This window comes from Belonocnema kinseyi, chromosome 2 (genome assembly GCF_010883055.1).
Source record: "Belonocnema kinseyi isolate 2016_QV_RU_SX_M_011 chromosome 2, B_treatae_v1, whole genome shotgun sequence".
Classification (NCBI taxonomy): domain Eukaryota; kingdom Metazoa; phylum Arthropoda; class Insecta; order Hymenoptera; family Cynipidae; genus Belonocnema; species Belonocnema kinseyi.
The window spans coordinates 88,448,661-88,474,504 of NC_046658.1; the positions used below are offsets into that span (position 1 = coordinate 88,448,661).

A 25,844-nucleotide genomic window follows, 5' to 3' on the forward strand; every position below is an offset into this window, starting at 1 on the left:
CCCCCCCCCCCCAATGACAAATTGATCAAGATTGTAAATCTTGTTCGAAACTTAATTTTTTTTGTTTAAAATTACCAATTTCGACTAAAAATTGTCAACAGTAACCACAAATGCTGAAAAGTTTTAAATCTACTTTAAAACATAAGTTTTATTGATTAAAAATACTGATTTCCGAAGAACAAAACTATAGCAATCCGAGTTTTTTCGAGCTTGTAAATGTCACTATTTTGAGCAAAAATCTTTGGACTTATATTTAATGATTTTTTTTAATACCAAATTTAAATAGAATACACAAAACATCGAATATATTTGTTCAATACAATCTTATGACTTTTCTTATAACAAATACCAAATTTTGACCGAAAATAATGACATAAAAAAAATGTTTTCAAATTATAAATCCTCTTTAAAAGTTGATTATTTTTGTTTTAAATAACCGATTTCCGATACAAAATGTTTATATAATAATCTATGTATAATAACAAATTATACCAAAAATTTGAGTTTAATGATTCGCAATGATAATCTGAAGAATATTAATAATCTGAAAAACGTATGATTTTTCGTTAATTAAAAATACCAACTTTTCACGAATAGCACTAACATAACAAAACAAAAAATGGTCTTATGTGTTTTCTACAATTTCAAGACTTTTTTTAAATTTATACTGATTTCCGGCAAAAGTCGCAAGAATGACATAAAATTGTTCAAACATTATGATCTTCTCTGAGATCCCGTGATTGTAGTACTAAAAGTAAAAAAAAATACAAATGGCGAACCTTATTTGGAATTTAATTATTTTTGTTTAAAATAAGAAACTTTCAGTGCAAAACGGCAACATAACCGCTAGTTTGACCTAAAGTTATGCATTAAAAAATGTAACTAGTTTCTTGAAAAATATATTTTTTTCAATTGATTATTTATTTGAAAATTTAACTATTCTATTTTTAGTAGGAAAGTTACATTTTTTTAGTTGAAAATTCAAGTGTTTAGTTAAAAAAACTTTTTATTGAAAAGTCATGTATTTTCCGACAATTTGGCTTTTTCGGTAGAAAGTTAATTTTCTTGGTTGAAAATTCATAATTTTGGTTAAAAGTTTCACTATTTAGTAGAAAATTAATCTACTTTTTTAAAAATTAAACAATTTTGTGAAAAATGTCCTTTTTGATTGAAAAGTTAACTATTTTGTTAAAAGTTCGTATTTTTGGTTAAGGAATCAACTTTTTTTAATTCGTCTTTTTGGATGAATAGAACTGCTTTTATTTAAAATTATATTCTGTTATTATTGAAACATAAGGTATTATATTTTTCGTTAAGAATTCATCTATTTTGGTTAAAAAATAATTTACTTTGTAGATAATTTAACAATCTTGTTAAAAAGTAATTTTTTTATGGAAAACTCTTCATTTAATTTGGAAATTTAGCTGCTTGCTTAAACACTTTTTTTGGTGGTTCAAAAACTGTTGTTGTTTGTTTCAAAATTTATCTTTGCTAGTTGAAAGCTCACCTGTTTTGTTGACAATTCGTGTTTTTTGGTAGAAACTTCGTCGTCTTGGTTGAAAATTCATAGTTTTGGTAGAAAATTAAATTATTTTGTCGAAAATTAATGTACTTTGTTGTAAATTAAACAAGTGTTTTAAAGTATGATTTTTGATTTAAAAGTTAATAATTTGGTAGAAAATTCAGTTTTTCAAACTAAAAATTCGTGTTTTTTTGTTAAAGAATCAACTATTTTGTTAAACATCCGTATTTTTAGTTGATTTAAACTATTTTTTATTTCGAAATAAAATTCTGCTTTTGCTTGAAATATAAACTATTCAATTTTTCGTTAAGAATTCCTTCCTTCAGTTAAAAAGTAAACTAAGTTATAGAAACAATTTCCTTAAAAAGTGATTGTTTATTGAAGATTCTTCATTTTACTTTCAACTCTTTGGTTGAAAATATTTATTCTATTTTTGTAGTACTGGAATGGAAGCTTCTAATGTGTCCCCTGAGTGTTTACATTTTCCTTGCACCTTCTTCTATATTCCTTTACGCACACCCCACACACTTATTTGGTGGTGGAAGGGTGACCTACAGTTTAAGGTGGGTTCCGAACCACCAAGAGCAACATATTTAAGTACTTAGAGAAAACCTTTTCTCTAGAGGTACCGGTCCCAAGACTCTCCTGAAATAAATAACTCCCTTGCTAGGCTAGTGTTCACCGCATGGACCGCCGAGACTTTTTAGAGTGCGAGGCGGGAATCGAATCCACAAGCCGCCACAGTTCTAGAAAATTCACCAAATTTGGTTAAAAATCAATCCTTTTTTAAATTAAATTTTGTCTGAAAAAATATCTTCCTCTTTTGCTCCAATTTAAAACGAACCAAAGAACTTCCGATTGCCCGTGGGGTGTTTTTCCATTAAGCTACTAGAGAGCTTGAGAAAAAAATTATTTTTTCGAAATACGCGCATTATTATGCCAGGTGTTACAAGTAAACATTTTGCAAGGAATCTATATTATCATCAGAGAATAACAGAATTTCTTAACGTCATTACAGACTAGATGGAGTTATGAATAAAAATTATTTAAATGAATTTCTTGTTCTAAAAAAATATCTCATTTCTCAGCAGAGAAGAAGGAAAATATATTTTTTCAGACAAACTTTAATAAAACAATTTACTTATACCTTCATCTAGTCTGTAAAGCCGTAAGAAATTCTGTTATTCTCTGATGATAATACAGGTTCCTTTAATCTTTTTTCGTTAAAAATTCGCGTGAGTCTATCTGCGGCGGAATAATTCACCATAATTGCATGTAATCCGGCGTAATCCTATCTAATTCTAAGTAATTCACCTGTACTGGACCGTTTTTTTATGAATTGTTTACCTTTGACCCTTGCGAATAAAAAACAAGTCATTATAAGGTTTATAAATTTTCAGTATTTTTTTTTAACTTTTTAGTGAGGAAGGGTTATCGAACTTGATGTCGTGACGTACTTAGGCAAATAAATCGCATTAGCAGTAAGTAAGTCATGCTAGTAAAATAGACAGCACATAGTCACTCTCACGACTTTAACGGTGAAATCGTTTAACACTCGGCATAGTGCACTGACTGTCGATCACGAGGTTACGATGCCTTTTGGCAAAAATACCTTTTGCTCGTTAATAATAACAGAAATCCACTTGCAGCTCATGCAATACCCACTTATAGTCAAGAAACTGTATCGACATTCAGAATATAAATATATCTAATAAAAGCTGCTGTAGAATTTGCTTTTTGTACTTACGATTTTCTGTACTAAAAGACCCTTTACGAGCGATAATTTTATTATAATTGCTCAAAAAGTCGAGAATTGACTGGATCATGTAAATTATAAGTACAATGCAATGTGCGGTACAGTTTTCTCAGCTCAAGATGTTATATCTATAGTGCTCGTAAAATTTACAGCATCAGTTTCTATATGGGGTAATCATGGGTTTCGAACGACTTAACGGTTTCGGATTTTTTATGGTGTGGAGATATAATTTTTAGTTGTAAATGCTATTAATATTGGAGGCACTATGTGTCTTCAGAATACTTTAGAGCCTTAAAGGATGTTTTATAGTCTTCACGAGTGATGAAAGCGAAAGTGCATCGTCAAACGGGATGATTTCGGACATGTGGGGTAAATAGGATGAATTACTCAAAACTATTCCAAAAATCTTGAATAAGTTCGAGCCTTAACTAGTACTATATTCTGGTTAAAACCTCGCGACTTCAGTAATTTGAATTATCAATTTAGAAATGTCCGTCTTTACCCCACATGCCCAAAGTTACTCCGTTTGAGGGTAATAAAAAATTCTTAATATCATAATTGTGGAGAAAATAGACAAAATAGGGGGGTAAGAAGTAAAGGTAATAATACTGGAATATTAACATCAAATCAAAAATATTTTTAACCAATAATATATATAAAACTTTAAAGTATTTTCTAGAGATAATAAAATTTATACTATTCTCATGAGGTCCATAAAAAATTGATTTCCTTCTAGGTAAATACTGATTAAACATTCATACAAATTTCTCAAAAATACATATTATGCAAATAATGGATTTTTTAAAATAATTTTTTAAAATTTTGTTTACGCCTGGAAAAATGTTAATTTATAAACAAATATAGGCAGAACCTGATAATTACGACCTCTTCCTTCCTGCAATATGTCGTAATTATTAGGTTTTGCCTATATTTATTTACAAACATTAATAATGAAAATCAACAAAAGCAAAATTTTTCGAAACCTCTGCCATTTAAATTACCTTAAATTTCCTTTCTACTATCGGCATTTAAATATCATAGAGGTTACAAGGGACCAAAAATTAAACTTTTTAATGTTCACGAATCCTATAAACTTCTCTGGAACCCTATAATAATCCCAGACAATAATTCCAAATACTTTGGAAAACTTTAACATCTTTTTTAATCTGGCATAATCAATTTAAAAATTTCCAAATCACGTTAAATCCCTTTTTTAATGTAATGATTTAAAATGCCTCACAACTTTTTTTAATTCATCTATTAGAAATGTTTAAAATCTTGATAGGTCTTATTAAAATATTTAAAAAAAATGTGCAATCCCTAAAAATCTTCTGAAAATCAATGAAATGTTTAGCAATCACTTGAAATACTGCGAAAAACCTTGTAATATTGAGAAATAACTTTAAATCTTGCCTACTGACTTTTGAGGAATTTTAAAGATTTTTAAAGAAATCTCGGCCAAATTAAAAGATTGAGAACGAATTTTGTGGGATTTCCAGAAATTTAAAATGATTTTAAGTACATTTCAAACTATTTTCAGATATTATATAAAGAATTGTTAAATATTTCAAATACTTTTACAAAATATATATTAATTATAATAAATTTAGGAAGATTTTAATGGATCGCATTTCTTGTATGTGCTGTGAAAACTCCTAAAATATTTGGAAATACTTCAAAAATCCCTAAAAAAATTTTTTATATTTAACATCCCCTAAAAATTCTTCGAAATCCATCGAAACCTTCGACATTTTCGTAAATATGCCCTAAAATATTTTGATTTAAATCTTTCAAAATCTCTGAAAATCCTTTGAAATCTTCTTAATGCGATTAAAATTGAGAGACAATCAATGAACAAAATTTTAATATTTTACAAGTATGTATACAGAGTCTAGAAATGATTTTGAATCACTATAAATCTTTTTAAATTCTTTGAAATCCCATGAAATTCTTTGTAATCTCTTAAATCGTTTATTAATCTCTTGAAATCCTTTAAAACTCCTTGAAATCTTTTAAGATTACTTAAAATAATTATGAATCGCATGAAATATTTCTTGACTACATTGGAAGCGCTGGAAAACTTTAGTTTTTAAGATTTGACGCTTGACAAAAAAATATTTTACAAATTTTTAAAATATTTTTAGCCTCTTCAAACCTTCTACAATTCTTATAACTAAAAAATGACTCGAATTAATCCTAAAATTGTCTTAAAATCTTAAGGATTCGCTTTTGAAAATTTAGGAAATATTTTGTAATGTTTCCAAATCTTTTTAAATATTTTCTTAAAATTAATTTTTCAAAATAAGAAATCACTTTAAATATTTGCAGAAATCAAGACAATTTTTCTACTATTTCGAAAACTTTTAAAATCTTTAAAAACAATTGAAGATTTTATTTCGAATTCTTTAAAAATCTAAGTGAAAAAAGTTGCCTTAAAATCTTCCAGTCTTTCTTTTTACAATTTTGGAAATCTTTAGCTATGTTTTTAAATCTTTCGAAATATTAAAACAAAAAATTAATTTCAGAAAATAAAAAATCATTTGATATTGTCCCATAAATCTTAAGAATAAATATTTTGTTCTTCAAACCTTTCATAATTCTTAAAAAGATTCAAAACGTTTTGCCTAAAATCTCAAAAAATACATTTTACTTTAAATTTGTTTAAATCTGTTTAAGTTTAAAATTACTTTTGCATCTTGTAAAAATTTTTAATATGCCTTAAATGTATTGAAATTTTTCTAAGATTTCGTAACCTTGCAAAATTGACAAATTTTGCATTAAGATCTTCTACATTAGTTTTCCAAATATTACGGAATCATTGTGAACATTTGAAAATATTTTTCAATATTTTGTCTAATGGAAATTTAAACATTTTCAAACCCCTACTTTTTTTTTTGAAATCTTTTCAAATCGGACATTATTTTTTACTCTTTTTAGGCCTTCCAAAGCTTTTAAATATCTTTTGAAATAATTCACAGTTTTCCGAAAATTTGTTGAAATCCTGCAAGAATGATAAAAATTGTCTTAAAATCTTCCAGGTATTATTTTGACATATTTCGATATATTAAAAGCTTAAAATTATTCTTTTAAAATAAAACCTAAAATATTTGTAATGTTCCCAGAAATCTGATTGTCGGTAACGAAGTTTTTTGTTGTACAGTAGCCGACAATGTCGTCATCATTTCAAATTATAATTAAGCTACAATATAAAAATTGAATTAAATTCAGCATAAGTCGCTAGAGTTTATTCGAGTTCACTAAACCCAAGTTAAATTTAATTAAATTCATTTACCTTTTCGATTCAGTAGTGATAATATTGCTCAAGAATTACGCATCTGTTTTTTTTTCAAACCTTCCTAGTTATTCTCAAATACGTGAAGGTCAACCAGACACGGCGCGAATGACCGGCAAGAGTAAATAGAATTTTTAATTTATGCTAATATTATAAATATTGCTTAAGCATACATGTGTATGAATTTATGCATTGACAGAAAAATAAAACAAACCACTTCCTTTCACCTGTGAAAGTCTCGGATTTTAAAAGACGAGAATTCTTTGTTAATAAGTGAGCGTTGCAAGAAAATTCCTAAGTCCATCTGTGAGAAAGTATAGGATATTCGTGAACTATCTGAAGATGGAAAAAGGATAAGGGACTAATTAACCGCCGCACCATAAGTTCCTTTTTCTACTGCTGCTACGCCTGATCCCATCTTGAAACTGCACGCCACACCCTATCGAGTGAACCTTTGAGAATCTATTTCACAAAAATATTTTTCCTTCAGAGGTGCAGCTATTACTTTTATATCGGTTTTTAAATCGCAAACTTTATTACAAAATACTACAAGCTGACCATTACATATACAATGTACATCTAGTCGCAATTATAATCGTGCAAGCGTAAAGAAATATTTCCTTGCTTCGGTAATATATGGTATGTAATTATTATTTTAATTGTATTAATTAATTCTTTAAAATCTTTTTTATTCTATGAAATTGAGAAATTATTTAAGGCACTAAAGAATTTAGATTATTGAGGTTTTAAGTAGAAATATATTTCAGTTTCAGTTTTAGTTAATAAAGATCAAATTTCAACCAAGAAAGATGAATTTTGAAGGAAATAGTTGAATTTTAAATTTAAAAATATATCTTTTGAACCAAAATTGAGTCATAAAATTTTCAGTTTAAGAAATTAATTTTTACAAAAAAAACTTCAATCTGTTTAATTTAACAAAAAAGAATAGTTTTTCACTAAATAGTTATATTCTAAAAAAAAAGTTTTCAACAAACAAGATAATTTAATAATCAAAAATGCGAAATTTCAACAAAATGCATGAATTTTCTACCAAATAGTTCATTTTTCAATTTAACCAGGATAAATTTCCGACTAAAAATAAAACTCTTGACTTTTTATATGAAAAATTAATTTTTAAACAAGAAAAAAAAACAAAGTTTCAACGAAAAAGTTAAATTTTCCACCAAAGAGGTGACCTCTATTCAAAATGAATTTTTAATAAAATAGTTCAAATTTCAATCAAACAGTTGAACTTCCTACCAAAACAGATTCAACTAACATGATGAATCTTCAACCTAACAGAATGAATTGTTTAATGATTAGTATAACTTTGAACCAAGTAGTTGAATTCTCAATAAAAAAAGATGAATTCTCAACGAAACATATAACAGTTGATATTTCTACCAAAAAATATTGTAATTGAGAATAAAAAGCAACAATTGTTGAATTGCAATAACAAAAATAAATTTTTAACAAATTAGTTGAATCTTCACCCATAACAAAATTACTTTCCAAGCAAAAATTTGAATTTTTTACCAAAAACGATGAATTTTTTAAATAACATTAATTTTGTACAAAAAAGATGAATAGGAGAAAAAGTAAAAAGTAAAAAAGCAAACCTATTCTTGTTAACAATATTTCTTCCTCCACTAATTCCCAACACTGTATCTGAAGGGTTCCTAACAGTGATTATAAAAAATGGAATTAAATATACAGTTCTACTAAATCATAGTTCGTATTCATTTTAAAGTGGCATTCGACTTTTTATTTTTGAACCTAACTTTCTAGAGAGATTTTACTGATAATAGTTCGATTGGTGGTTACAGAATAAATTTTCTTGAAAGTAGATTAGGCGTCTAGCCCAGAAGCACTTACATTCATTTCTGTGAAGTCTTCAACTTTTTTCATAGAGAATTAACATAAAAGTGAAATTTAAAAATTAGACCTGTTGTGAAGACTAGAGACCTACAAATTTCACAATTTATTAGCCGGCCTTTGTCGATAGTTCGTAGTTTATAAACTTTCATATTATTATACTTTAAAGGATGATATTTAAATATTATTATTTTGATTAGGAATAGCTTGAGCACCAAAATTTAGTGAAATATTCATAGAAAGTGAAGATCCGTTATGATTTTGACAATTTCTTCTTTTTACTGTAGAAGATTTCTGGATAAGTTTTGAACAATGACGCATAGTTCACCACTTGCTTTCCCGAAGCTAATTTATGTTTATCTCGCCCTGGATCCACATGATTTTCCGAGATTTTCACTGGGAAATTGCAAATCTCTTTGTTGTATTTCGACCTCGAAATACTTGGACTCACGAGTCTGACGAAAGTAACAATTCAGAAAATGAATCTTTTTGACGATGTTCGACAACACTGCATTTTCAAATGTTAAATTTGAAACGTTTTCAAATTAAAACATTTTGAATGCTTTTTTAAATGTTTCTATTTTGAATGTGCATAACAAATTATTAAAGTTTCATTTTAAATCTACCAAATTTTGATGATCCTACATTTTAAATTGTTCAATTTTAAAAATATCGGAAAAAATGTTAATTTCTTTTTCGGGTTTAAAATGAGGTAATTTTGAAATGTTTAAATTCATCTATTTTAAGGTTGAATCTACACAGTTCTATACATTGTAATATAAACTGTTGCCTGTCTATTTTTGACAGCTTTAAATTAAAATAGTTAAATTACAAATGCTTTCTATTTCAGATTTTCATTCGCTTCAAACTGAAAATTAATCATCTATTAAAAAGTTTAATTTTATATTCTACACTTTCCAACTGCTTCTACTTGAAACCATACAATTTTTGATGTTTCAATTTTTTTAAATAGTATGCTATTGAGGATCTTTCAAATATTAATGTGAATACCAATTTCTTTTATTACTTAAAAAAATTTAAATTAGTAATTTTATTTGACAAATAAAGCATCTAATACAGACTGCACACCCTTTTTTAAAGAATGCATCATTTTTCCTCTAATTCGAGAACTTCCCCTTTCTCTCTTTTTTTCACTTGATTGCGAAGTGAATTATTAAAGCCCAATTAGAAAATCCAACCATTTTTCATGGAAAGTTTATCTATTTTATTAAAAAGTATACTATTATATCTTTATTTTAGAATTTATCCCTTTTGGTTTATAATTCTACTATTTGGTTGAAGATATAATTACTTTGTTAAAAATTCGGTTTCTTGGTAAAAAAATTAGAGTTTTAACTGTAGATTTAATGATTCTTTTCTTGGTAAAAAATTGATCGTTTAACGATTAAATTTCTCAGTGAAATTTGATACTTTTTGGCTGTAAATTTAATTATTTGCTTAAAAGGTAAATTCTTATTATAAACATTTATTTTATTGGTACAGAATTGAATTACTTAGTTAGAAGTTAGTGCTTTTGTCTGAGAAAAGAATTTCTCATGTACAAATTTAACTATTCCATTATTGTTTGAAAATTCATAGTTTTTAGTTAAAAATTCCACTATTTTGTTGAAAATTGATGTGTTTTGTGGTAAATTCGTAATTTTTGATGGCAAAATAATCTCTAAGATTACAATTATAACTACTTAGTTGAAAGTTGAACTGCATTGTTAAAAATTTATTTTTTTGTCGTTTAAATATCCATCTCTTTGTTGAAAATGTAACTATTTTGTTGAAAATTTCCTTTTTTAATCACTTCTTTTTTATCCGAAAATTTAACTACTTCATTATTTGTTAAATATTTATAGTTTTTCGTTAAAAACTAGACTACATTTTGTAGAAAATTCGTATTTGTTGCTTAAAAATTCAATTTTTTGTTGACAATTCTTTTCTTTGAATTGAAAATTCTACAATTTTCTTAGAAAATTCGACTATTTGGTTGAAAGTGATTTTGTTGGTTGAAAACTAATATTTTCGGGTTGCAAATTTAACTGTTCTCTGGAAAATTCGCGTTTTTGGTTTAAAAAGTAAACAATTCCCTTAATTTTTTGCCTCTCTTCACTGCAAAATATTTTCTGGTTGAAAAATTAACTCCTTTTTTAATTAAATTTTTCTTTAAATTCTTTTCTTAAAGTCTTTTTGGATTATAGATTCATTCTTCTGCATTGAAAATTAAACTCTCTTCTTGAAAAAACGTGTCTTTTGGCTTAAAAATACGACTACTTGTTCAAAATTGTAACTATTTGTGGTGGAAGATGATTTTATTTTTAATTCGACCATTTATCTGAAAATTCGTCTTTGTAGGCAAAAAAATAAGTTATTTCAGAAAAAAAGTCGTCTATTTTTCTTTAAATTTCAACTATTTGGTTTAAAATTCAACTTTTTGGTTCAAATTTATTTTCTTCGTTGAAAGTTCAACTATTTAGTTGAAAAATCATCTTTCATTGTTGCAAAAGCATTCTTCGGGTTTACAGGTGAACTTCTAGGAGTATTTTTCATACTGTGATTGAATCCAAATAAATTTTAAAAGTTTAAAAATAAAATGTTAATGTCATCGAATCTATTTCAAATTGTACAGGCAGTACAACTTAAAATAAGAAAATCATTTGCCTCTTAAATATACAGGTTGTTTCTTAAAGAAATTAAAAAATATTGGATAGAAAAAAGAAAGTGGGATTTTCTAATAAATTTGACATTATCTTCCCGGCTGAATTTTTAAAACAAGGAAAGCGTATTTTATGGAAAATCCCATTTTTTATTGTATCTGAGATTTAAAAAATTACTTGCTTACATAAAGAAGATATTATGTCAGTTTCATTCAGCAAATGTGCTTGTGAGCATTCTGTTCAATCTTTCGTTTGTGAGAAAAATATGAAAATGCAATTCATTGAAGTTAAAATATTCTTTTGACCAGAACAATAATTTAGAGATTTGTAACGATTTCAATAAAAAAACTTCTGTAATATTTAACCCTTTAAATGTTAAAAAGAACATACAATTCTTTAAATGTTTCCATTTAAAATTGTTCAATTTAATTCAACTCAATAAAAAATATCGGCTATCCCAACTAAACATTTTAACATTGTCTATTTTTTCTTGGTTTCAATTAATAAAAAAAGCTACCGAAAATTTATTATCATTGCGTTAACGAACTTCTTTATATTAAAAAGAATTTTTATCAGTTGCGCTAAAGTTGAAATAAATTAGCTTAGGGTTTGAAAATTTATCACTTTGTTCTACATTTTAGACTGGTTTTTCAACCTTCTTCACATGCGTCACCTTGTGAAATATTATCAGTGAAATATAGGTTACAAACTCTGTACAGATTAAAAAAAACATGAATTACAAATCTTATCTGAATACGTGATTAAAAATAAAAATACACTGAAAAGCTAGAAAAAGATCATTCGAGAATTCAACTAAAAATTAAGACAATACTTTGGATGATGATGAACTATAATGGATTCGTAGAATCGATTATAGTTTTTGATGATGCTTATCTTTTACGGCCAGTAGGTTAAATATATAATAATTTCTTTTTACTGGTTATTAGCTAATATTTTATAACTTTGCTTATTACTTTTAATATGACTTTATCCCCGAGATGTTCTTTCTTAAAGATATCAATTTTCCCATTCATAATAACTGTTCGTAAAGCAGGCTAATTGAGTTATACGAGATATATAATCTTTTCTTCTATTACCCAACACTCAACGAAATGATTCTAAACTCTAAAGTCTAAATCCATCATCCTGTTAAAAAGACTCTTTCAAAACGTTTAAACCCAGTTGGAAGGTAATTTACAGGATGCAATGATTTTGACAAAAACACGTCAGGATATCCGTTATCGATGAAACTGATGTTTCCGCAAGGCTCTTGATCTCTAATTACACGCCAACCGTTTGTTGGCAATTCAGGAGCTTTATTCATACGTAATACCGGAATTCGATAAATGACAATCAGAGCTGAGTTATGTCAAGTTTGATTCCAACCCATGCCACTGTACTTTCTTCTCACTTAATCTTCGATTTTTTCAGTAAACTCTTCCGCATTTATGAGCAAGGATAACCCAGTTTCCCCATCATTGGAAGAGTTTACGGTCGTTAACCTGCAGTAAGAGTCTATCGCACAATTTGTAATAATAATATTTTCATTATTGTAAATCACTGTATTAAGTTATTAATTACATTATTGATCAAGTATCCAGAATGGCCGCATAAGATTTTCCAAATTCCATGATTCTTCCATGAATGATATTTCCTTTTTCGTGAAGATTAATATTTAAAGATAAAATTTTAATGCTGTAAAATATCTCTATGTTATACAAATATTCCAAGGCCGCTGTCACTGCTTTAGATATCAAGAATGTTTTTAAAAAAGATAGTACGATAGAGTATTAAATATACTGACCAAGTCAAAAAGATAGACCCTATGTCCCACATTACCCCAAGTGTCACATTATAGCATGTTCCACATTATCCCATGTGCCACATTACCCAGGGTGCCATATTGCACCGTGTGTTAGATTACCCCTTGCTCCAAACTACCCGAATATACTAGCATAATTACAAGTTATACTCGATTTGCCTCATCACACCTTGCAACAAATTATCCCATGTGCCATATTACCAAATGTGAAATATTGCCCCATATCCCATATTATCCCATGTCATATTAATTCATTTTTGTCAAACTAAGAACATACACCCACATTTTTGAGCCTCCATAATTTTCTAAAAAATATTACAGTATCGTATCAAAAACACAGGCACAAATTTTTTATAATTTAATGTTTATGGAAAAGATAATAAATATTTTACTTACTAATATAAACAAAAAGATAATTGATAGAATTCCTGAAAATAAAACTCAAAATCCTACGACTAACTTTGGACAACTACCATAAAACTTTCCTCTTGTAATTTAAAAAAGATCCTAATCTAAAAAATTCCTAAGAAATAAAGAAATAATATTTAAAAAATTTAAAAAAAGGACGAAAGATGTAAAAAAAGAGAAGAAAGAGGATTTGGTTGGTTGCTTTCTCATTTTTCTTGTCTCTTTTTTATTTTTGTTCACTCTTTTTTAAAGAGGATCTTTTTTTCGAATTGCAACCGGAACATTTTATTGTGATTGTTCCTAATTTGGTCGTTGGACTCTTGGTTTTATTTTCAGGAAATCTATACATTAAATTGATTATTGGACGTTAAATAGAATTTTAAATTTGATTTTAATCTAATTTAAACCTTTTAAATTTCAAAAATACAGACCAATATTTTTTTAAACCCATGTAAATTTTAGGTTTAAATTTATAAAGTTTTAATTTAATCTTCACAGAGCTACCATTGCCTAATTTATTTAAAGTCCCGTGAAACAGTCACATATTTAGACAGAAAAAGGGACTAAACTGACTAATTTCTAACACAAAAAGTGACTAAAAATTATAAATTTACATTAATAACGTAACTAATGTTCTTTTGATTTTAAAAGAATTCGATTCATAAGATTTGAAGACAAATTTTTTCAAATCAAAAGAATTGGAAAGGGTTGTAAAATTCGGATGATTTTAGTCTAAGAATTCAAGGTGAATTTTAAAGACTTCCAGATGAAATTAACTTTAACCAAAAAAATGTGTTCAATATATTAAATTGAGTAAACTTAGATCAATTTAAGTGAATTCAAGAGAATTCCAAAGGATTTAAAATGATCATGGATAAATAAAAAATAATTTAGATTAAATTCAAAATAACTTTAAATTAATTGCAAAAAAATAAAAATAATAACTTTGAATCTTTAAAACCCTACAAAATCCATTATTTCTTTTAAATGAATTCTTTAAAATCCATTAAAATATAAAATCCCGTGATAGTATTTCCTAGAATCCTGGAGAATTTATTTAAACACCTTGAGCCTTTAAAATCCCCTAAAATCATTAAAACCTTTGGAAATCTGATTTAAAGTCTTTTGGAATATTTTTAAATACCCTAAAAAACTTTAAATAATTTTAAATCATTCAAATAATTTAAACCAATGAAAAATTACTTGTAATCGTTTAAAAACCACACAAATATTTCAAATTCTTAAAAAGACATTTCAATCCCTTTTAAAGTTGAACCCATTAAATTAGTGAAGTTAATTACAAAAAACTGGAATCTTTTTTAATAACCCAAATTATTTTGGAATCACTTGAAATTTGGTAAAGTTCTTGGAAATTTCTGGAAATTTAAATCAATTCTCTAAAATGTTTCAAATTCTTTGAAATCATTTGGAATTTTTTAAGGTCGTGAAAACATCTTGGAATATTTTAAAACACCCAACAATATTTAAATTCTTTTGAAATCCCTTTAAACTATTGGAATCAATCAGAAAATTCTTAAATGTTTAAACACCCCTAGACTGATTTATATCCTTAGAAATTTCTTGAAACTTTTTTGAACTTTAGAACATTCCTCGGAATATTGTAAAATATCTAAAAACATTTCAAGTTCTTTAAAATCTGTTAAAAGCCCTTGAATTTTTTAAGCTTTTAAATGATCCTCGGAATTTGAAAAATGCCCTACGGTTACCAAAATTCTATTATATCCTTGCAAATTATTTTAACCAATTGAAAATTCGTTTGAAATCTTTAAAATAACCTAAAATCATCAACAACAAAAAATTGTAATCTATGGTAATACCTTCACATATTTAAAAACCTTGGAAATCCCTCAACTATTGAGAATGGATCCTTTAAAATTCGTTAAAATATTCTAAAATACTGTGAAATTACATCAAATATATTTCTTAAAATCCTATAAAATTTATTAGAACCCTTTCAGATCTTTTGACATCCCTAAAGATCATTGAAATCTTCTAAAATTTGATTTAATCTCTTAAAATCATTAAAAATATTGAACAACCTTAAAGATCCTACCAAATCGTTCCATATCTTCCAAAATTCCTCTAAATTATGAAAATTCGTTGTAAATTTCTTAATATAATATAGATCCTTGAAAATTCCTTTAAAATGCTTTGGAATCTTTTAAAATACATATAGTGTAACTTTTTGCTTGTCAATAAAAACAAACTCAATTCAAATAAAGTCAAATCTGAAGTTTTTAGATTTTATGGGATCATAAATAATTGCATATAGATCATAAGTTAATATTTGTAAATAAGAACGAAATTTCTAGTAATCTTTTTAATCTGTAGTATGTTCGTCAATCATAAATGCCATATAAGGTTTGTAGTCGTTGCACGATTATTGTGATTGTTGTGAATTTTATCAGATTAAATAGAATTGTCTAAAATTTTATAGCTTTTTATGGAACTTTACTATATCCTTTGGTGCGTCATTATATTTTTCGAATTTAACTGGATCACATGGTGTGTTATAGAATTTCAGTTAATCTGTTTCGATAAGAAAAGATATTCTGTGAAAAAAATATCCTTTTTCGCTTCCCTCAGAGAAGGTCTATAAAAAAAAATTATTTGGAGAAAAAAATTGACCCTTTGTTTTATAGGTTCAATCATTGAATAAAGCTACCAAATTTTTTTTTAAATGGTAATAATGACGAATGAATTCCATCCGAGTATACCCCAGCCAAGCTTTGCTTAACTTTGGTATTCAAAATAATCTATTCATAATTAATTATTATTAAAAAAAATATATTTGTGAATGTTAACATCTGAATTTACAAAACTTTTGTTTAATTTTTCATCTACGTGATTGATTTACTATTTATAAATTAGCATACTTGATTTATGTGTTTTAAATGCAAAGAATCTTAAATTAAACTCATATGCAAACAAAAGTATTTTTTTCAAACTTGATTTCTAACATACATATAGATGAAAGTTTTAATTAACATATCCAGATAGCCAAGTTCAACTGCTCTATTATATGGTTTATTTTCCTCTCCACTGGTTTCTCCGTTACAATTAGTTGTAAGTAGTATCGTTGGTCCATACGTTCTTAAATGTTTTTTTTTTACTTCATCAACCAGTTGAAGATAAACAACTTGGCTATAAATATGCCATCTGCGAGTTGGAATAATTATGCTTCTTGTCAATTGCATCTCTATACAAGAAAACTTGCAACCCTCAGCACCGTTAAATGTCAATCATTCCCTTTCAAGAGGATAAATATCGATGATCTATCCATGAATATCATACAATTTGTGCCGTACAAGACACGCGAGTTGTCTTTCATACATTTTATAGGCAAGACTGAACTTAATTTCTTATTTCTAGGCCTCAGATTCATTTGTGCAATTTAAAATAGTGTCAATAGTATCATACATTTTTTTTTAAATAATAAATTGAGGGGTTAACTATTTTTGAAATCTGATAGTATATAATATTTAAAGAAAAACAAACAGCATATCTTGATTTATCTCGTTTTAGCGATAACTTTAATCGGCCGATCGTTTTTTTATCGACAGACGATTATCTTGGAGTTCCGAGCGACTTTAATTATAAGATCGGAACAATCTCGGTTTTAAAATTTAAAAAGTTCAAGCGATAAAAAAGCCCGTAACTACATTAATTTACACATTATATACGTAGGTTTATCGAAATATTTCTGAAATCAAAAGAATAAATTTCATTAATAACTGCAAGAGCGATTTCTTTTCTTTTAATTGTTGAACCAAATATGAGGCAAATTACAAATTTACTTTTCAAAAGCGATTATGGAGGTTAAGGAAGGAGGTGAATTAATTTAAAAGACGGTTTTCTAGATAGATATTTATTATGTACTTTTTGTTAGGGAGAAAAGTCACAAATTACGAATTTCTTAGAATTTTGGGAAAGCAATTTAATCATATGGTTTACTAAATTAATTTAAAGTATTTTTGAATTATTTAAAAAAATTGTGTAATGCTTATAAATAATATTTTTAATACTGAATTATGCCATTAATTTTTAATTCCTTATTGCTCTTCACAACTCATTATATATATTTTACAAAAATAAAATTCGCACAGCAAAATTACTCATTTTCATAATGATAATTAAAGTTGTAGTTTATTATATATCATTTGTAAGTATATTAAAGTACTCGAATGGGGCATAACTTTCAAAACTTTATCACTTTTAAAATAAAAACTCCTGATTTAAAATCGGGAAAGGCCCGGAATTTAATTAAAAAACGAAGAATGTACTTTAATTTAGTGGAAAACTAATTCCTTTAAAAGAAAATTTGAATGTCCGTTTTTGGTTGAAAATTATTCTTGTCGTGTTCAAAATTTAAAAATTTGGTTAAAAATGTGGCTTTGTTAATTGAAAATTTAAATTTAACTATTTTGTTGAGAATCCACCTTTTATGCTGAAAGCTAAACTCTTTTATGTAAAATTTATTTGCTTTATCTTTTTATTTTAACGATTCATCATTTGAATCAAAAATTAATTTTTTTCGTTAAAATATCAACTATTTCATAGAAAACTTGTTTTATTTTTGGATGAAAAAGATTTTTTGTCGAAAATTTAACTATTTGTTTAAAAATTTGTTTCTTTTCGGTTGAATTATTATTTTGTTTTTTGAACTGAAAATTTAATGATCTCTGGAAATACGTAGCAATTCAGTAAAATCCCTTGAAATTTTTGAAAACCTTTGATAATCTTTTCTTTGAAAAACTTTGATAATCTTGTCTTTGAAAAACTTTGATAATCTTTAAAAACCTTGATGATTCTGTGAATTTTGTATAGTTTTGATAACACCCCTACATATCCCTTAAGATCTCTTAAATTATCTTGAAACTTGTAATGTCTGACAATTTCTTCGAAAAATCGAAAAACTTTGACATTCTGCGAAATTAGATCAGAATTTTTGAAATCTATTTAATTCCGTCGAAATCTTTGAAATTCTGTTTAATCTTTCGAGATCATTTTAAATAATCTAAAAGCCTCTAAACCCTATAAAAACCTTAAAAAATCCTGAGATCAATGAAAATCATTTGAAATCGATTAAAGTGTCGAAGTCTTTACAATCCTTCACAATCCCATCTTTTACAATATTCTAAAATCCTATAAATCCTATGAAATCTTTACAAATTTTTCGAAATTAAAGAAAATTCCATAAAACCCTTAGGACTTTGTTAAATCGTGTAAAATCCCTAGAAATATTTGAAAATCTTTTCAAACCATCCTGCGAAACTTCTAATTATTGCAAAATTATTTTAAATTTATGAAAATATAAATTGTTTAAAAACTTTTGACATGTATATTACACCATTTCAGACATCTTACACTAATTCTCCTAAGACTTGAATGTCAGTAACTTTTCCCTAATTCTCTGTATATTTGCACTGATTACATTCTTGTTTCCTGAAAATAAAAAAATTAAACGAAAATTAATTTTAAAATCCTAATTAACAAAGATTATGATTCTAAGTCATTGAAGATGAAGCGGAGCTGAAGTTCTACTTTTCAGATCCTAGGCCCCCAGGGAGTGAAAAGTACTTTCAGATAGCGGTGATAATAAAAATTATCGAGCGATCAGCTGATGGCCTTAAGTGTTTGTCCGACAGATAGGACCAACTAGAAACGATGAGTAACCACAAATTACCATAATTTCACATAATTTCTCAAATCTTTTGTAATTTATGATAATAAAAAAATAATAATAATATACTGAAATTTTTTAGAAATTTTCCAAGTTTTTTCGTAATTTATAAATTTATCAATTTTAGAAATTGTTTTTAGTTTATAAATTTATTATGAATTTTTCAAAATTGTAGATTTTTTGGTGATTTATGATTTTGGAAAAATGTATCAAATTCCTGAAAATAAAACAAAGAATCTAACGGCCAAATTTGGACAACCACCATAAAATGTTCCTATTGTAATAAAAAAATGATCCCCTTTCAAAGATGAAAAAAATTTATCTTTTATAAAAAAAAAATCTTAGAAAAAAAGGAGGAAAGAAAGTGGAGGAGGCAACCAAGCAAATCTCCTTTCTTCCCATTTTTCTTTCCTCTTATTTATTTTTGTATAAAGATTTTTTTTAAAAAAGAGACGTTTTTTCTTTTTTAAAAGGAGATCCTTTCTTTAAATTACAATAGAGGAATTTTATTGCAGTATTCCAAATTTGATCGTTGGATTGTTGGTTTTATTTTTAGGAATTCTATATATTAACTTTATTTTCTGACGTTAAATATGATTTTGAATTTGATTTTAATCGAATTTAAATTTCGTAAACTTTAATTTTTGGATACTTAAATTTTCCCTTAATTTCCAAATTTTTAAAATATTTTGGTAATTTATCGATAGATTTATCAGAAATTTCCTTAATTTTTTGTAAGTATGGGCAATACACAAATTTTCAAAATATTGGATATTTTTGATAGTTTGTAAATTTACCGTAAATTTCTAAAATTTCTTGTAATTTAGAAATTTTCACAAAGTTTTCATTTAGAAATCTATCAATTTATAGAATTATGGAAATTTAAGGTCATTTAAAAATTTTTATTTTTAAAGTTGGAAATTTTGGCTAACATATGTATTTATACCTTTCCAAATTTTAAATATTAAAAATGTTAGTTGAGAACGAATTTGGAAAATTTACAATCTAAAGACGCGCAAAATTGGTCTTTTATCAAAACAGTGAATCCTAGAGTGAGTGCCGCTTTTGGGACTGACCTTAGATATAAATCCATAGACAAAGGTCCACCACGAATGCAAACAGTCAAGAATAAGAGTGAGCAACGCCCCCCACAAACAAACACACACACACAGTATCTCATACCCGTTGCCACTGCGCTGCCTCAATTCTCGTAAGAGCAAACTATATTATTTCAGATGTTTTTCAGTGAGTAATGTTATCTGCTGGTAACGATAGACAGTTTTTTTTTTATATTTGCGTAAGGAATGCTACTTTGAATGTCGGATTATCCTTTTTCGCAACAAATAAATGTCTTCCTACCAATTGACGCTGCCGTTATTTGCTGGTATCAGAAAGCAAGAATAGGGAACGGGGAAAAAGCCCGATTCTATATTATTTTTAATAACAATATTAAACCTACTTAACACAAAAAATGCGTTGAAGATTCCCTGAAAAAGGTTGTATAAGGCTCGGAATATTGCATTGAAAGGTTGAGGCACACTATTGCGCAGCCTGAGGTGCCATAGAATACTACTGCGCATTGATTTGCGTTAAATAAATCTTCTAAACCGCCTTGCACATTTTCTTGGTTGAGCAAACCTTGCCTTGTCCTTTCAAACAAATATTCCAAACCTTACATTGTCAATTGCAGAAAATCTTCACCGAATTTGCAGTGCTATCTGGATATACAATAGTAGACCTTAAAGGATTCAATCATCCAGTCTGAAAAAAATAATGGCTGGCACAATGAGTGAAAAAGAAAAAAGCATGATTATCCCTGATAATAACCTTGAAAGTGAAGGTAAAGGTAATTTGTGTGTTATTCATTAAATTACTATGCTCTTATTACACACTGCTAAAAACATAGTGTGAGCCACTCATTCGAAGCCACCGATTGCCCACTCGTTGCTCAACATACTGTTTCCGTGTACTCATTTAAAAAGTCCAACGTCTCCCCCTTGGCACATGACATGCTATAATATTAAGAAGAAGCTAAAAAACACGTGAGCCGTTGTGGGACGACCAGCAAAAGTGATAAGTATGTTCGAGATGAATAAGTAATTGTATTGAAAACAGTTCGCAAGGGTACGAACCACGACCTTCAAAAAGAGCGCATGCCGCTATACACTGCTAATACTGTCATAGTTCAGTGTGAATGTGAGGGTGAAGGATGAAGAGAAAGAGTGAGAGAGAGGGGGGGGGGAGGTAGAGAACGAAAGAGAGACAGAGAATTGGAAGAAGCGAAGGAGAGATACATAGGGAGAGGGATTGAAAAAGTCAGTCAGTGGGAGAAGCGAAGGAGAGATAGAGGAGAGTAAGCGTTACCCTGGAAACGTTACCGTTGCCCTTACCCAGTTTTGCGAGTTCACACAGTGCCCTAAGAAGTTATCAATACAAAATAATGAAATTAGTAAAATTACCTGCACTTTGTGATTGATGGTTACGATTCTGACAGGTGCTTTGACACTCGGCCTTGGAGATTCGGAAGCTACAACATGTTCCTCTCGCAATTTGAAACAATTGGAACAAAGCTCCTTTTTCCAGGCGTTTTGCACGAAGTGATTGCATTGCGCCGACATGGTAGCTACCCTGAGGCACTGAGGATCTTCCCGTTATATCTTCATTCTGCAAGGAAAGAGAAGGTTTGGTAATTGGTCGACCTTAGAAGGTAACACTTTTCAGCCGCTCGCGAGCAACTAATTTCATTGCACGTCATTACTCATTCTCCATAGCAGCTGTGATTATAGCCGAAGGATTGCGTCGTGTCCTTTATTATTAAAGCCTACTATCCGCCTAGGCACTAGTATTTAGTCTCTAGTCTCATATACAATCTATTATCACTGAACTAACTCGTCGATCCACCACAATTATTACAACATTTGTCCCCTGACAAGGTCGCATTCAAGGTTCCTGGCATTCTCCTATAATTCAGATATTATACGTTGCTGTCTTTCAAATTATTTCAAATTAAATGCAAATTTCAATGCTCGCTCTCCTAATTCGAATCAGTGGAGTTTTATTGAGTATCAGTGACATACTTCTAGCTATTCGAATCAGTGAAAACTCAATGGCAGTCCGTGACTATTCACTAAAATTTCAGAAGTTTCTCACTGATTTTTTAGTAAAGCTACCGAAATTCCAGAAAAATATGTTTCACTGATAATTCAGTGCAAATTCCCTGATTTCACACTGAAAATCGTCACTGATTTCTTTCAGTGATACACATGCATCTGCTTTGACCATAGGAAAAGACTATATATTAATTTTTAAATGTAGAAAAGAACGAACAATATTTTTATAAGAAATTTTGTATTGTTGAATAATGCTAAATGATTTTTCAATGACTCCTGACTTTAAAGAATTTTTTTTACAATTTGGATATATCTGGTTATAAAGGAATGATCAGGAATGGTATTTTCGTAAATCTCAAATTTCCTACTGTGATTCCATTAGATGACTATTAAATTGCAAATTATTATATATATATATATATTATATATATTATATACCAGTAGCGACCGCTTTTCGAAATAGTCGCCTTTCTGAAACTTAGTTTCAGGGATTGAAATTTTTATTTCTTAAATTATCATTCTAAATTCAACAGCGGAAAATTTAAGAAAACTCAACTGCTGAAAATTCAATTACCAATTTTCGATTTATTGAAAATTCAATTTAAAAGGATTGAAGTTTTAGCTTTCTTCTATTTTTCAAAATAAAAGTCTTAACTGTTGAAAATTCATTCATCAATTTTCTTCAAATTTCAACCGTTCAAAATTCAATTTTCTGCAGTTTTCAATAATAGAATTTTCAACTGTTGAAAATTGAATGATCAATTTTCTTGAACTTTAAACAGGTGATAACTTCAATTATTATAATTATATTATCATTATTTAATAATTTCCTTCAATTTTTAACAGTTGTAAATTCAATTTTCTCCAACTTTCATCGATTAAATATAAAATTTTTTCTATTTTTAACAAGCAAATTTCATTTTTCTTTCATTTTTAGTAGTTTAAAATTCAATTTTCATTAATTTTCAAGAATAAAATGTTCAGCTTCTGACAATTCAATTATCAATTTTCGTTCATGTTCAACATTTAAAAATTGAATCAGTTTTATATTTTCAACAATTGAATTTTCAGCTTCCTTCAATTTAAAATAATTGAACTTTAATTTATTGAAAATTCAATTTTCAACTATTCAAAATTTAATTGTCAATTTTCTTCAGTATTTAACGATTTAAAATTCAGTTGGCATCAATTTCAAACAATAGAATTTTCAACTGTGGAAAATTTAATTATCAATTTTCATAAATTTTCAGCAGTTAATAATTCAATTTTCAAACCACTTTCATTTTAACAGTTGAGCTTTCACTATTAATAATTCATTTATTAATGTTCTTCAAATTTTCAGTTAAAAATTCAATTTTCAAATTTTGAGAATTAAAAATAGAATTTAACTGTTGAAAATTGATTAGTGAATTCTCTACTGATAAAAATTCAACTGCTGCAAATTAAAGAAAATTCAAATTTGAATTTAATACAAACACATTTTAATCTATACAAAAAAGTCCACTAAAAGAAGATTCTTTCGAAAACAGATTGCCATTGGCAATTAAATAATCACCCAATAGAATAATTAAGAATTTTTTCCCTTTTAAAAAAATACCATCATTAATAATAATTAAATCGCAATACTTTTATGTGCAAATAATTTTTTATTCGTTATTTTTAAATTAAAAAACGAAATTGCAAAAATAAATAAAAAAATTATATTTGTAAGATTTAAAAGTTAAATTTATATCGCTAAAACTCTATAATTAAAATTTGGTCACTATTTTCAGGTCGGAATTTTATGAGTAATTCAAATGTTGTATTTCCGAATGCGAAATTTTTAAAGAGAAAAGGAGAATTAAAATAAAGCAGTTACCATAATTCGATTATTCAATTTGGAAATGAATATCATAAAAATGAGAGACTATAACGTCTGTTTTCTGTATGAACTATAATTAATTTTAATTAAAGACAATATAGTCTACTTAAATTCATTTTGATATAATTCTCATCTACATTGTATACAGGAAAATATATTAAACTGGAACTAAAAAATCTAAAAAAATTTTCTCTCATAAATGACCTGGGAACTGCTTGCCTTAGCCTGTTCTTTTAAGTGAATAAGTTTAGTTAAGAACAGGCGTGTTCAGGGATACAAAATAGTGTCAATAGTGACATAAATCTTGGAAAATAGTAGAAAAATAATGAAATCATAATTTTTAAATACGAGACTTATGTGCATAAAATAGTTTTAAACAGAAACTTTACACAAAATTTCAAGTCACATGATATTTAAAAAAATCATTTCTTTATAATACAAAGTAAATTTTTTAGATAAGGGCCTCCAATTTGTAATATTTTTCTATCGAAGAAAATTATATCGAAAGACGGTAGAAAAATACCAAAACAATAAGCAATAGTAACTTGAATTTTCTTCTTCTTAGCATAAAATCCTATGTATGAAGGCACAAGCTTAAAACTTAAAAAAATTGCTAGGCTATTATTTGATCCGAAAGACACTTATATTTAAATAATGTTCAAATAGAAAATTATTTATTCTGAATTTGTTTCATCCTAAGATTTTTTTATTTTGAATGCTTTGATATTTTGTACACTTCAATGTGATGAAGTCATATTGCTGATTATATAGGACTCTCGTTTCTTTAATGGTAATCGAATTTAAAATTATAATATTTTCGATGCTCACGACTTTGAAATGTACAATCAGTATTTGTTACGAAATGAAAATCGTACAATTTTTAATGATTTTTCTTTTAAAAATTGAAAAAGTTGTACAATCCGAGGCCAAAGATTGAAATAAATAATTAATGAATTTAAAGTATTCTAAATAAATTTTTGTCGTTGGGACTATTTTCCGGTATATATTTCTGTACTTGAGATGGTTGACATGTTATTTTAGCCAAATAGAAAAGAAGTTTGAAAATAATTTGTACCTTATTTCTACGTTATTTCAGGAAATAATAAAATTAGAATTAACTTTTATAATTACATTCACACTTAATGGAATTTTGATATATATTACAATAATGTCTAATAGTGAAAGTTTACCGTTTCAGATTAGAATTTACATCAATAACAGATAAGACGTGCCACAAACTCTAATTTAATTTTCAAATAAGGTGTGTTTAGCGTAGTATATGTAATTATCTACATTGTACGATGAAGATTATAGTCAATTGCATAAAATTTAGTTTAATCTCAAACTTTCTCTACTTTATCTGCATCATAAAATTTTAATTTTATTAGAATCATACATGATCTTTACCTTCCGTTCTGGATTTTTTTCTTTAGAAGTATTACAAAAGTATTAATTCTTTATTGAGAGGTTTAATAAAGTTTTAGAGAAATTCATGCGAATCTAATAAGATAAATAAAAATTATAGGTTGTAATTATTTAAATGGTAATATTATTGATAATAGTTGCAAGAATAGTTATTGATTATATAGAGTATAGCACTGGCGTGGCTCTCTAAGGAGATTGTAGCGAAAAAGACCGTTACGATCGGACTAGATCGACAAAAAAACATCGAAACCGTCAAAGCCTAGTGGAGATCATTAATCTGCGAGATCATATAGTTTCGTTTAATTCGAATAAGAGCGATTTCTCAATTACCCGCTTTAACCAAGTACAGGTAGGTTCGAAAAATAATGCGCGGCAGGAAGTGGATTTTCGATGGATGTAAAATATT

General features: G+C 27.4%; 1 protein-coding gene across 4 annotated transcripts in view; it reads right to left on the reverse strand.

Moving 5' to 3' along the window:
* The window catches only part of LOC117168421, a 230,340-nt gene that overhangs the window by 40,096 nt on the left and 164,400 nt on the right, over positions 1 to 25,844 (reverse strand). For all 4 annotated transcript variants that reach the window (XM_033354058.1, XM_033354055.1, XM_033354056.1 and 1 more), the window contains one exon: positions 21,502 to 21,706. In XM_033354058.1, the coding sequence (XP_033209949.1) occupies positions 21,502 to 21,660 (159 nt within the window). In that variant the 5' untranslated portion in view covers positions 21,661 to 21,706. The remainder of the gene's footprint in view (positions 1 to 21,501; positions 21,707 to 25,844) is intronic.